General features: G+C 35.6%; 1 protein-coding gene across 1 annotated transcript in view; it reads right to left on the reverse strand.

Moving 5' to 3' along the window:
- The window catches only part of uggt2 (UDP-glucose glycoprotein glucosyltransferase 2), a 90,776-nt gene that overhangs the window by 53,430 nt on the left and 23,953 nt on the right, over positions 1 to 13,393 (reverse strand). The window contains exons 12-20 of the mRNA XM_088912646.1: positions 10,068 to 10,159; positions 9,699 to 9,849; positions 6,981 to 7,100; positions 5,528 to 5,613; positions 4,574 to 4,709; positions 4,060 to 4,191; positions 2,485 to 2,649; positions 1,477 to 1,600; positions 504 to 602 (exon numbers count right to left, since the gene is read on the reverse strand). Coding sequence (XP_088768772.1) covers positions 504 to 602; positions 1,477 to 1,600; positions 2,485 to 2,649; positions 4,060 to 4,191; positions 4,574 to 4,709; positions 5,528 to 5,613; positions 6,981 to 7,100; positions 9,699 to 9,849; positions 10,068 to 10,159 — 1,105 coding nt within the window. The remainder of the gene's footprint in view (positions 1 to 503; positions 603 to 1,476; positions 1,601 to 2,484; positions 2,650 to 4,059; positions 4,192 to 4,573; positions 4,710 to 5,527; positions 5,614 to 6,980; positions 7,101 to 9,698; positions 9,850 to 10,067; positions 10,160 to 13,393) is intronic.

Below are 13,393 nucleotides of genomic sequence, written 5' to 3' on the forward strand. Positions count from 1 at the left end.
TTCTGCAGGATGCCAAGGTTTGCTGCATAGATCCTGGATTGCACACTCTCCTCATTTCCACAAGCCAAATACCTCCACTGCTCAGTTGTCTGAATCAACACAGTGGGCTCAGATTCCAAACAGAGGAGCTGGGAGCTTAGCCAAGGATGGAATTGCATGATTACCCAGTAAATCCACAGATATCAGATAAGCATCGTTGGAAGACATTATGTTTTTGCTTTCACCTAAAAAACCAACACCATTTTTTTCTTTAATTGCCTGAAGATGCGCAAAAGCTGTAAGGGCATAACTCAAGCTGAAATACAAATTACAGTAAAAAGCTTAATTTTTAATTGAGTCCTGTTGCTCAAGGTGCCTACTCCAGTGTACACAGCATCGCAGGACTAGCTTTTATAAGAAGTGACTTTGGTGTAATACAAAATAACAAGGTTTCCTTCAGGGTGTTTGGTTTTGAAGCAGTCTTTGGAATTCTTTTAAAAAAGAGAAAATGTTTATTTCTTTACCATTCTTAGTTATGTACTTCATATTCTCTGAAATAACAGCACTCTTGTCTCTAGAGTCCAAGTATGAGAAAGTCACAGTGTCCTGCCAGTCCTGTACAGCTGAAAAAAAAAAGAAAACAATCAGTGCTATCTTGATTTTATTTGAAATGTATAATACTGCACAGGACAAAATGTAGAAAAACTGTCCATACAATTTTCTTCAACATCTAAAGATCGTTATACAATGTAAAACCACTTATTAACAACCAAATATTAATAACCAACCAATTTAAAAATTCAAAGCACCCAACCAGTTGCATACTTCAGTCCTACTTTATTTAACAGTCTGCAATGTATTGTTAAGCAGCAGAGTCTCAAGAAAGAATTTAGGGATTTACTGTATGGTACATACAACAGGTTCAGATTCTTTGCAACCTAGTAAATAGTCATCTATAATCTCTATAAGTAAAAAGCTAACTAAGCCCAAATATCAAGGAAATATTTTTCGTGATGTTGATTTAATGAGTAATAAGGAATTTTCTTTATTTTAACAGCAGTATATTTATATCTTACTTTTAAGCAAATCAAACTGTTGTAAAGTAGCTGCTACTCTCGCAGTCACAAAGCACAGTTTCTGAGTCAAACCTCTTTTTAAATTGTTACCAATCAAACTACAACAGATTCAGCAGCCAGACTTTGCTTTTGTATTTCACTTGTGTCCCCAAGACCATAATATGAGCTTGGGGTAACAAGGCCTTCTTTTCCTAAATGCTCCTAAATTAGGAAATATCCTTCCCATTCAGACATGAAGCAACCTGTGGGTGCTTTTTCCTGTGATGACTTTTATTGTCTTCCACTGTTTCAGTAACAGCTGCTTGAGATTTGGCTTGTCATGAAAGGTGCTTCAGAAAATAAAGATGATGTGTTCAAACTATTTTCCCGATACAGCAGGGCAAACACAAATAAAGCAAATGCAAAGAAACAGAAGCCTTACCTGGCCTGGAGGTGAGGTCCAGGTAACTCCTTGCTTTACTCAGAATGAGTGGATTGATGCGCGGCACCACATTTGACTGATCCATGAGGAACTCCACCACATCGGCATCATCGCTCAGCTGGACCTGATACATCACGAGCCAGTGGATATGATCGTGAACAATTCAGAATGCTTATAAGATCTACACACAATGAATGTCTTTGCTTATGAAGAAAACCATAACGCCTGGATACAGTGCTATCCACTTAAAAAATTCAATGTCATATCAATGTAATATCAGCTTTTTAGTTTCAAACCTGTTTAAGCTCATTTGAAGGGCAAAGCCTCAAAAAAGCTTGGAGCATGTGCAATTGATACTGGTCAATGCATGAGGCTGGTTTACAAAATGATTCAAAAAACATAATCAGCCCCCTACAACTCCAAACAATATTTTTACTCTCTTCTCCCACACTAAGCTAAGAGCATGAAAACAAACTATATTTTAATTTAAATGGAATGGTCAATTGTGAGTTTTGTTACAGTTAACCTTTGTACTACATTAAAAGATAAGCAGACAAGAACCCCTGATCTGCCCACAAATCAAGCCTGTTGTCTTCTCGCGACAAATGAGTTAGTGACATCTGATGTCACCGCAAGCTTGCAGGAGCTTACAAAATAGAGTCACTGCTTCTTCAAGAGCTGCGAGAGAGTACTGGTTCACTAATGCCAGCTCTATTCTTGGCAGTGCTCTGCCAGTTGAGCGCTGCTGCTTGGAATCTATAGTTGACTTGCGACACAACCCAGGATCGTAATCGCATCACCTTAGGACAGTGAGCTTAATCTGCACTTAGAGCCGGGCCCTTACTAAATTATCCACTAGAGAGCCCCGGGTCAGAAACAATATCCAGAAAGTCTGGCGCTAAGATTTAAGCTTTTTTTAAACAGACGCAAAATACTTAATATACTATACTGTAGTTGTATAGTACTAAGAGCACACAAATGTCCAGTTAGTCTATACACAGCGCATACCATAAAGACCGCCCTTTGGAAGAAGGTTGTCGTGTCCATAATGCGCTGAAGAAGATTGGTCTCCAGATCGTCAGGGTCCATCTCTTCCCTTCTGAAAGGAATCCCATTAAAGAGGGCCTGTGGGAGGGCACTCAGCCCACTCTTCCTATAGAACACCCCTCCTGCCTGTCAGGAGGTATATTACAGTTAACAATCCGGGAAAAGGCAATCTCAGATCGTGTACTTATGGCTTCTGTAGTTTCTCCTAACTTTTCTATTCACTTCTATCAATCCATTCAATGCATTTTACAGATATATTAAAACATGTTGTTAAATGTTAATGTTAAAAGTGATGTCCTGGAAATCATTTTTTTTCTACGCAGCAATTATATGGTCTTATCCAACTTATCCTAAGCTATACGTTTTCATTTTCAAGTAATTAGCCAAATGTGAAAACTGCATGCAAACAAGCACAACATTTTAATCACCTAAAAATGTAATTAAAATAAATATAATAATGGACAGTGTCTATAGCAAAGTATGTGAATTACTAAACATTGTTCTTGCACATGTACAGTACTGTATTAGTTGCTAATTAAAATGTATCTTCTTTTTCATGCAACTTCATGAGCTACTAATACATGAAAGCTTAGTTTATTTTAAATGCTGTTATGAAAGAGTATTACTAAAATATGCATCCTTGATAAACAATGACAATAGTCTAATTCTATAATGTATAATAAAACAGTAAATAATATTTCAGATACAGAATAAGCCTAGGATTATGCATTCATTTAAATGTATTCTTCTCTTTCCTATTGCACTTTGTAGGACACTTTTTTTTTTATTTTTCATTCAAATTCTTTCTTCAGATCAAGATTTTCTATTTGCATACAATATTAATAAAGCTTCATCTTCCCATTTATTTAACATGGTTGTAGAATTCTCAATAAAAAGATCGTGAAATTATTTCTTTGTTTGCTCAGAATTGAATTCTTAATGGCATTCTAAATGGTAACTGTTTTATTACTGTATTTATATCACTGTAAACCACTTTATTCTGTGTGGATGAACATCTACATAAATAAGCATAAAAAAGTATTGAAAAAAGATTCTTGTAAATATCTTAACATGACATGTGATCAAACCTGTGGTTCCAAAAAATAGACAACAGATTACCCATTAAAAATATAAATGTAAAAAAAGCTTCACACATTGTTTACCAAAATTTACACGGCAAGAAGGAATAAACCAAATTACACAATAAATAAAAGCATTTAGATTTTACTGTTCATTTGATACCACTGTTAATTTGCTATCTTTTTTAGCTGAATTCCTAATCCAAACCTTCAAAAGAAAAAAATATACATAAAAAAATAATATTTAAAATAATGTTTTCTTTCTTATTTTAATTGTGTGTGACCATGCATTTACTCTGTGTATAAACCCTCTCCAGAGTGTCACAAATGAGGCACTACATTTAATTACATTAATTCTACCATTAGAGAAAGGGGATATTTAAAGGGAAGACTTTCAGTGAAGCTCTTTTTTTCCTATGGTCATCTGTAGGATTTACCATTGTTCATGAAAAATTACCTTCCTTTTGTCATCATACACAGATTCGATTCCAAGAATCCTGGGAACATCTGCACTGGGAAATTTCTTCTTCAGGTATTCAACCACAATGTCTACAGTGAGACTTTCTCCACTGTCCACCTTATTGTATATCTGGAAATGTAACACATAAACACAGTGCTGATTCCAACACAGGTTTAAGCAACTTACCATTGGTTTACATTTACTCAAAAACATTCTGAAAGCTTCCGTGTCGCCCTCTGTAAAGCTAAAAACGTAAATATCTTCTTCCCGACTCTCCCATTCATGAGTCTTAAAAGTGAAACAACGGAGAGGTTTGGGGCACAATGAGCATCACATCAGCATCATCATAGTGACAAGCATTAGAACTGTCTTAATATATTTAACATGACAAACATTCAGTATTTCAGAATGCTGAACCTTCAGAACTTACATTTCTAATAAATAATTTCAATTGAGACTACATTGATAGTGCTGTATGTATTTTTTTTAACATTTCCACAGACATACTTACAGAAACCATGGACATGAATGCCTGGGAAAAGTCATACTTTTCCACTATGTAGTTCAAGACTCTGAAGAGAGCAACTCCTGCATCTAGGTACCCATCCACTTTGTCATCCGTGTTGACAACAAATACGAACCCAATCCTTAGATGACAAAAAATACATGTGATCTGAGCAAAAATAAAACAGCTAAATCTACACAAATATGTTGTTAGAGCTTATGGTTTCTAAAACACATCAGATCTAACAAACGGCTAAGAAACCCAAGCTTATCTATAACACCATCACAGACAACAGCACTACTATTGTGACTCGGACAAGGATCATTTTTTTTTAAATAAAAAGCCCAATAAACGTTTATAACTCACAAATTCTCACAGGATAAGAAAAACTACTGTATACCCACATATTATTTATATTATCAGAAAAAACATTTTTCTTGTATTTTGCTGTGCTGTACAAAAGGTAGAAATCAAGCAAATCTTAAACTGCAAGTTAATTTAAGCAATTACAAAAAAATATAGTTAGAGAACATTTGCCTGACAGCTGATATGTAGCTGTGATTGACACTAATTCCTAGATCAATGTCATCCTCTAAAAAAATAAAATCCACACATTCCTTAAATTTAATTACTCATGAGACAAAATGGCAGCCTTTAAACATCTGGCAGCGTTTTAGATGCCAATGTTTACTGAAAGACAAAAATATTCCAAGAAATGGGAACCATGACCATCTGAAATCTCCAAAAAATATACAGTACATTAATAACGACAAAACTGACTGTTGCATCTTGTATGACAGAAATTCTGATGAAACATTAGGCAAAAATTAAAGAGCTTAAACAAAAAAAACTTTGCAGTCACAGTTCAATATCATTAGAAAGAAATTAAACTCTGATAACAGACAAAGCCCCAGAGTAATTTTGACAGCAATTATTGATACTATAATGGTGATAACATACCTGAGAGGGATATTGTGCTGGTAGAAGAGTTCTGCCAGTTTTACCAGCTCAACAGTGTCTTCCTGTGAAGGATCGATAAACAGCACCTGAGGACGAGAACATAACAGTGAGAAAATAAACTGTAACAAACTAAGCGATTTTGTGACTGCAAGCAGTGTTCACCAAGTGGCTTTGGAAGATGTTTTAGTGAGGATAAGTGGACTCTGTGGATAAGTGGGGGAAAGCTGGGTTCAGTTTAATAAAGATCATAAATAAAACAAAATATACTCCACGACACCTCCACTGGCTGCCACCCACCTTCATCTGCAATGTGCTTGTTCAAATATACCTTGCTCTGGGATCAATCAAAACTTCAATTTACCCACCAGCTGCAGATCATAATTGCAGTACCTGATCAGAGATTTTCGGTGAGTAAAAGAAATGGTCCTTCTATAAACAGAAAGCTGGGTTTCTAATTTTTGACAATCACAATGTTACAATAAGGCCAAAACAAGGAATGTATTAATGGAGAAACAGGTTCTTTGATTTTGGGTTGGTCAGTTACAATGCAATATTTCAAAATAAATTATATACACTGTCCCGTTATCATTTTTAGAATAAAGAATGCAGTCTATTACTAGATTTTCGAAGAGGGCAATTCTTAGTTTTGTTTACTTCCTACATGGATGTTTGAAAAGTCGTTTACGTCCCACCCTGTTTACCAACTCCAGCAAAATGTTCCCCAATGTTGACAAACATCTTATAATACCTTACAGATAATCATTTCATAATACTGCTTATGGAATGTAAAAGATTTATACTATTGTGAGGTGAGTTTTGGTTGTGCTCGGTAAGTGATAGGGTGTATATTACAAATGCATAAGATTGAATCAATCTCTAAGCATCTGTTCTGCTATTCTTGAATTAGGCCACATTCATGCATCTTTCTACCAAAGTTAAGGAGTCTGTGTTAATTACAACCAGAAGCACAGACTCACAATTAGCACCAGAGGTCGTAACAAAAACACTGTGTCACTAATGTGGTACGTTCTGTAAATTAACTTATGGCTCACATGGAGTGATAATGTAGTCCCAGTTCTACTGAGATAATATCAGCTTCCTGTGTGCTGCTGTACACCCTATGAGATTAAACTTGGTACCATCTACTTAGGGCTTAAATAGACCTCTGCTGTATGAGGTGACTCACACCCAGTGCAGACACTCACAAATAACTAAAAACAGAATTGATTAAATGTATATTTGAATATCTGGTGTACAAATTTGTATTGGAACTACAGTTTAAACTGCCTCAATTGCTTGAACCACCATGATTATTATAGTTGTCTAGGTGATCTCACTCACTGTCTCCCATAACAACAACTTGTTTTCTGTGATAGAGCGCAGGGAACGATAATAAGAGAAGCAAATTAGAACCTGTGCATTAAAAACAATAAGAGGTGTGATTAGAACTCACCAAATTGAAAAAGTTGCGTCGTATCTGGCGTATGACACCTGGGAAGGTTGCCCTGAGGAGTTCTTGACAGCTTGAAGGCCAGGTTTGGTATATGTGGTCTTTTTCAATATCATTTACCCACTATATGTATTAAAAAAACAGTAAGTTTTTCAAATGTAAAAAACATATGAGTGAAGTCATGATTTCAAACTGTTTTAGTATGAAATGCACACACAATCTTGTGTGCACTGTAAACTAGTGAAAACTTTACCTTAATCCAGTGCTTTAAAACCTTTGTTCTCTAGCAGACAAATAACTACTAACACTAAAATGAAATAAACTAATACAATTCAGCCGAGCCAAGGATATTCCACAATAATACCTTTTTTAAACATCATGCACTGTATTACTGCATGATTTACTGCTAACCCACACAACAGTTTTAATCCCATCAGATTTACAAGATATGTATGGATGCAAAAATCCTACGTCCCATTTTGTAGAATTACAAATGAGATATACAGTACATACAGTATTTGTGTACCATTCATTTCTTCTTTGCAATTTTTTATGCAGATATTTCATTTCTTTCATCCATGAACATTCAAGTTTTGATTAAAATATTCACTTTAAAAAATGTCTATAGTATACATCGCTTTTAATTCAACAAAATGGGACATTATAGGAAAAATGTGAATACTTTTTTTTTGCATGGAACAGTGTATAGCCTTTACTGTCCCATTTTATATGCATGTTTTAGTTATTTTATTACCTTTTCTTAATGTTCCCTCTCACCCATGGAATCAATCTTTGAGAGACATACCGCCCATCCAAATTCCACCCAAAATTTTTTTTTTACCAGTGATTAATTTTATTAGTTATTAATTCTGAATAAGGAAACTGACAGAAAGTAGTTTTTTTAGTGGTTTGTTAATTAATCATTTATTGGCTTATTTATTGGCAGTATATGATCTACAGTATATATTTTATATGGATCATGGATAATTGTCAATTAAGAATTTATTAAACAGGGGAACAAAGGAACAGAGGAAAGTCACAGATAAAAAAAAGACTACATTGCCGAGGACCAGATCCTGCAGTTAGACATCATTAAAGGTAAAATGTGCAGTAGGCCATAAACATAGCTTACAAATAGTGAGCACAGAACTAGAACATTTTAACTAGGATTTCATTTGTCAGGTCAACACATTAAATATTGATCTACAAAATACAGATGAAACATGGGAACACTGGAACATGGAAAAACTAATAAAAATATTTCAACAAAATTACCAACAAAAATACACAAGCACAAATGGATGCACAGGCATTCTGGTGAATCTTACAAAAAATAATTTCACTCAACATAGTGGTTGCTTTCTTAATGAACACACACTAGAACTCATTCGTGTCGTCATCAAAAACAACATACAGCAATTAATAAGGACAATTTTAGCTGAGTTCAGCTATCTTTCAAAGGCGTGCTTAAACTGACAGTAGTCGGGACATACCACTGCTACTTCCACTAATGCAGACAAGAGAGAAAAAAGAATTTATCACATACTGCATGAAATATGCTTCTCAAAGCTAATGGAAAAAGAGAATTGGACTTTAATGGTTTGTTAGAATATATCATTATTTTTTTTAAAAAGCCTTATACCTACATTTGTTGATGGTAATAATTGCCATAATGATAATAATAATCCTCTTTACTCCAGAAAGCCCTTTTTATTTTCACTCTGATTGGTCTTAGCCTTATTTCATTCCAGCACAGAATAAAATTTGAAGTTGTTGTTTTTTTTTTAGTTCTGCTCGTCTGTGCTGGAGACCAGAAAATGCCACAGCTTTTGTAGCACTCCTCCAGGAGCAGGGAGATAATAATACATTTGCTTCACCTAACTCCTGAGTGGATTGAGGGAAATGAGTTCCTGTGCCGTGAGGAAAGGCAGAGGACAGCCGAGTAATCCATTATACCAGTCAGTCCCCAAGCCACCTCTCCTCAACCTGGAAACAAATGCCTCATGTGGAGAAACTTTACTGTGAGCAAGACTGGTGTTCATACATAAAACAGTGCAATTCCTCTGCAGGTAATCAAAATTGGTAAGTAGTTAAAACGAATTGCCTGGTGGGTGATTGAAAACTTGGTGTAGATTTATATCATCCAAGAAGGAGTCTCTTTTGGTCAAATTACTTTTATTTCCAGACAGCCGCACAATGTTTAAAATCTTTATTTAGCAGAGTCTAGAAGTGTAAAGCAAAACCCTAAGCAGCATTCTCTATCAAATAATCAATTTCATAAGGCAGCTGGAAACTTGGGTGGCAAGAAAATTGTGGCAAAAAAAACCTACAAGCTTCATCTTCAAGTCCCTCTTTCTTCCACAATATTTTTATGTGCATTGAGGTATTCGGGGACGTGTGCGATCCCTTCCTCAAAAAGGGGCAATCAAACAAAACTACTTTTGCATTTCATGTGGAGTTTGCTGGTTTTGTTTTAAAGAGCTATGTCAATGTGATTAGGTAATACATAAGCCTGAACGCAGGTTCTCCAAATAAGCACAATGTAAGGCACAAACATAAATGCTTAACAAACACACAAATGATCAGTTCAGGCAGCACATATTTGCTTTCATGTTGTCAAATACATCTTGCTTCTCAGGCACAAGGTAACATGCTTGTCTGAGAGTAAAAAAAGCAGTGCCTAACTGTTGTGCTGGACAACAGGCCATAACAGATACTCACCATTATCGCAGGATGTCGAATGTCTAGGGCAAAGTTGTCTTCCAGAGGATGTATATTGAGCCTCAAAAGTTTACTTAAGTCATCATCTTTGATACCTAGATTATGAAGACCCTCCATAACTTTGCCTTCTCTTCTAATAATATCTAAAATGCTTAAAAGAAACAAAAAGCAAAATATGCAATAATTATTAAGTTTTTACTGACAGACACTACATATGGAAAGGTGCCACTTAAAGGTATTCACTTACAATTTTGAGGAGTAGTTCTAGCATCTAAACCAAATATTAAGAAACACATATACGTTACAGGTGTGAAATAATTGATTGAACAAATTGTATTATGTACTGAAGATGCATGTTTTAAGCCTTACCTGAAAGGGTTATGCATATCTAAATCGATATGAAGTCCATTAATGAACAGGCCTCCTTCACCAGGTTGAATTCCTAACTTTTCACTGAGATACTGGAAAAAAAAGAAAAGTTTCCATGTAAACGTTCTCTCCATTAAACAGCTCTGAATCCTAATAGATGTTTTGAAAAGAATGCCTACTGCTAGCAATCTAAGAATTCAATTTAAAAGGAAGCTTTATTAAAAAGATTTTGAAAATCTAAATACAGTGAAACCTTAACAGATTTCTCTTGTTGGGCTTCCAATCACCAACAACTTAATACATAGACTTCTGCCTTTTAAAATTATAGGGTCATTAGGGCCACGTGGCCTCCTTGTAATGTTGGCTTTTGCACAGGCAGATAGCGAGAGGCCCTGGACAACATATACAGTACAAGTTCAGGTGGGTAGCTGTGTCACCATGCATAGGCTGCAAAGGAACAAGTAATAGGTTTATTCCATGCTGAAAGAACCTGAAGAAGGCTCCACAGCTGAAACGCTGGGTTTCCTTTCTTCTCTTTTCAGCATGGAATAAACCTATTACTTGTACCATATACAGTACAACACAGTCCTGTCATCCTCACAGCGATGTGATCTTGCAGAATGCTCTCACTGCTGACTGGACTTTAAGACATTGACCTTTACTCATAAGAGCTGGGAGGAGGTGTTTCAGGTTACCGGGCAGAATTGGAGAAACCCTCAGTGACCTGCCAGAGTGAAGGAACCATCATAGAAGCTTTTGTCTTCAACACAGCTTGTACAGTACTAGTGGTGACAGAGCAGCTGCAAGACACAGGTTCTGTGTGCACATTCAATTCAGCTTTACGCCTCTCGAATACTTTCATGTTGTGCCAAATAGCTATGGGTACGAAAGGATATTTCCACTGATAGCTTCAACCACCAACTATGAATCCTTTGGAGACTCAACAGCTCAGTGGTAAGAAGAGCTTGCAGCAGTACACATGGCTTTAGCTTCACACCACTGCTTCAGGTACCTTCCTACGATTATGCCAGACGTCTGCTTCAGTTTTTTTTCTGCTTCACATACAGTGTATGGAAAAAAACAAAGCATTTCACTTTGATTTTCCATACTTCATTTATAAACTAATAGTTCTGCAGCCTTACACTGTAGTAGAAAAACAGCTAAAGAAATCCTTCTGATACACCTATCATTATTTTTGTGGTTGTGCCAACAACAACTTTGCTAGTAATAAAATTGCATTTATACAGCACATTTGCACTAAATAAAAGATAAACACAGCAGATACATGAAGAGCATTAATAAGAGGTTTGTACCATATCTCATCCAAAGGAAAGGTTTTTTCATGCTGTTTTTTTAAACTACTAATTAAGTTAGCAGTTTCAAATTGTGGTTTTTCAAATAATAGTGGTTTTCTTGGATTACATTGTTATTTTTGTGACACCTAGCTGTTATCATGTCTGCTTTAAAAAGTAACCATAACTGCATTCATTATATACTTTAATATATAACTTGATATACTTTTCTACATATTTGAAATGTATGCCACCAAAAAGCTAATACATATTTTAAGTATTTCAAAAGCATGCAGTAATGCCATAATACTAATTTCTATTACTGGAAACATTTTTGTCTGGACAATCAATTGGTTTTTCATGCAAGAGTAAAATTGAATATCATGTTGGAATTAAATATACTTGAATCTTAAAATTTCCACTTGAGGAAGTCTGTTGGCTAGAGGAGTCTGTGTGACCTACAGATTATTCTTGACAAGAAAACATAATGACCATGTGGAAATGATGTGGAGTTTTCAAGTACATTTAAATCTTATAACAGGAGGCACCCTTTGCCCACAGAGTTGTGGGAGTATGGAACAAGGCGCCAAGCTTGATGAAGCCGATACTCTGGTTTCTTTCAAAAACCAGCTGGCATCAACTAGCCATTAACTACTCCTCTTGTTTTTAACCTTTCTTATTTAACTTTCTTATTCATTTATGTATATATACAGTAAAACCTGAACAAATTCAAAAAATATTGGCACTCAGACTGCAGGCAGACACAGACTGTGGCTCAGACGCTGCCAGTTCAAGCCTGGGCTTTTTCATCAGCACATCTGGCCAAATTCCCCTGGATTAAATCAGATTTTTATCTACTCATAGGGCATCAGTGACCTCTTAGCCTAGCTGGGCACTTGTGAGCCAGCACAGTCATCAGTGAGAGATAAATTGTTCCTCCACCAGGTGCTAAGATTCCTGTAAGGCACTGTGTGACTGTAAAATAGTGAGTAGATTTGTCAGCGGAGGGCATTCACAGTCCTTGTTTGCCTCCACACTGGTGCAGGGCTTGATTAAAAATAGTGTGGGTATAAAAAAAGAAAACTGGCCATCCCATATGCATCGAAATATTATAAACACACTATAAACAGCACACTCAGTGATGATAACTACAAGTTACATATCTTAAGAATAAAAACAACATTATGAGAAACACTGATTCTTGCAATACAGCAGGGAAAGGCAGGCAGAGCAATTATAACAGAAGAAAACCAAAGTGAAAGTGCTTGAAAACAGACATGTTTTTCTGTGTTCTTTGAGTGTATTAGGATCTGTTTGAAGATGTGAACGAAGAGATTAAGATTTGTGTTTAGCAGGATGTGCTAGTAAAACTTAAATTACGAGGAGTAATTTAGATAAGGACTCATTGTACTACTACAGTTTTAAGTCCTAATTTCTTATAACAGTATTTATGTTCCCACAAAACTCTGAGAATTAAATTGTGCTATCAAAAGAATCTGAAATCCCAGTCACACTGTAGCCATTAAGAAATAATTCAAGTGAACTTTTCAGTGGAAGGTGCCAATTACATTGCAATGAATATATGTAACATTTAAATGATGACTAACACAGATGTTCACTTGTTTCTTTTCAACATACATATCTATTCAGTTCTGATTTTTCTGGTTCTTCATCATTTGGAGATGAAAGTTATAGGAACAGTCACACAAAAAGGGCCTTCTTGAAAATGCCACTTCACACCATCATAACCCTGTCAATTACTGGCCAAACATAAAGCATATGGTACACTTTTATGTCCAATATAATGTCCAAAGTTAACAGTATTGTACAGAACATTTTTCTGATAGGCCTGTGTGTGTGTAACTGATTTCGCAGAAGAAGCTGGTGTCATTAACTTATTTATATATGCTTATCAAATGCAGTACCTCTAGGCAAAAATAAAAACTGTTAAAACCCTTCAATCTACTTCGCTGTTGATCAAGAACAACAAAAAGCTTGACAAATTCAGATATATTGTGCCTACTTCCAAGGCTG

Source organism: Atractosteus spatula, chromosome 4, assembly GCF_055471065.1.
Source record: "Atractosteus spatula isolate fAtrSpa1 chromosome 4, fAtrSpa1.hap1, whole genome shotgun sequence".
Lineage (NCBI taxonomy): Eukaryota > Metazoa > Chordata > Actinopteri > Semionotiformes > Lepisosteidae > Atractosteus > Atractosteus spatula.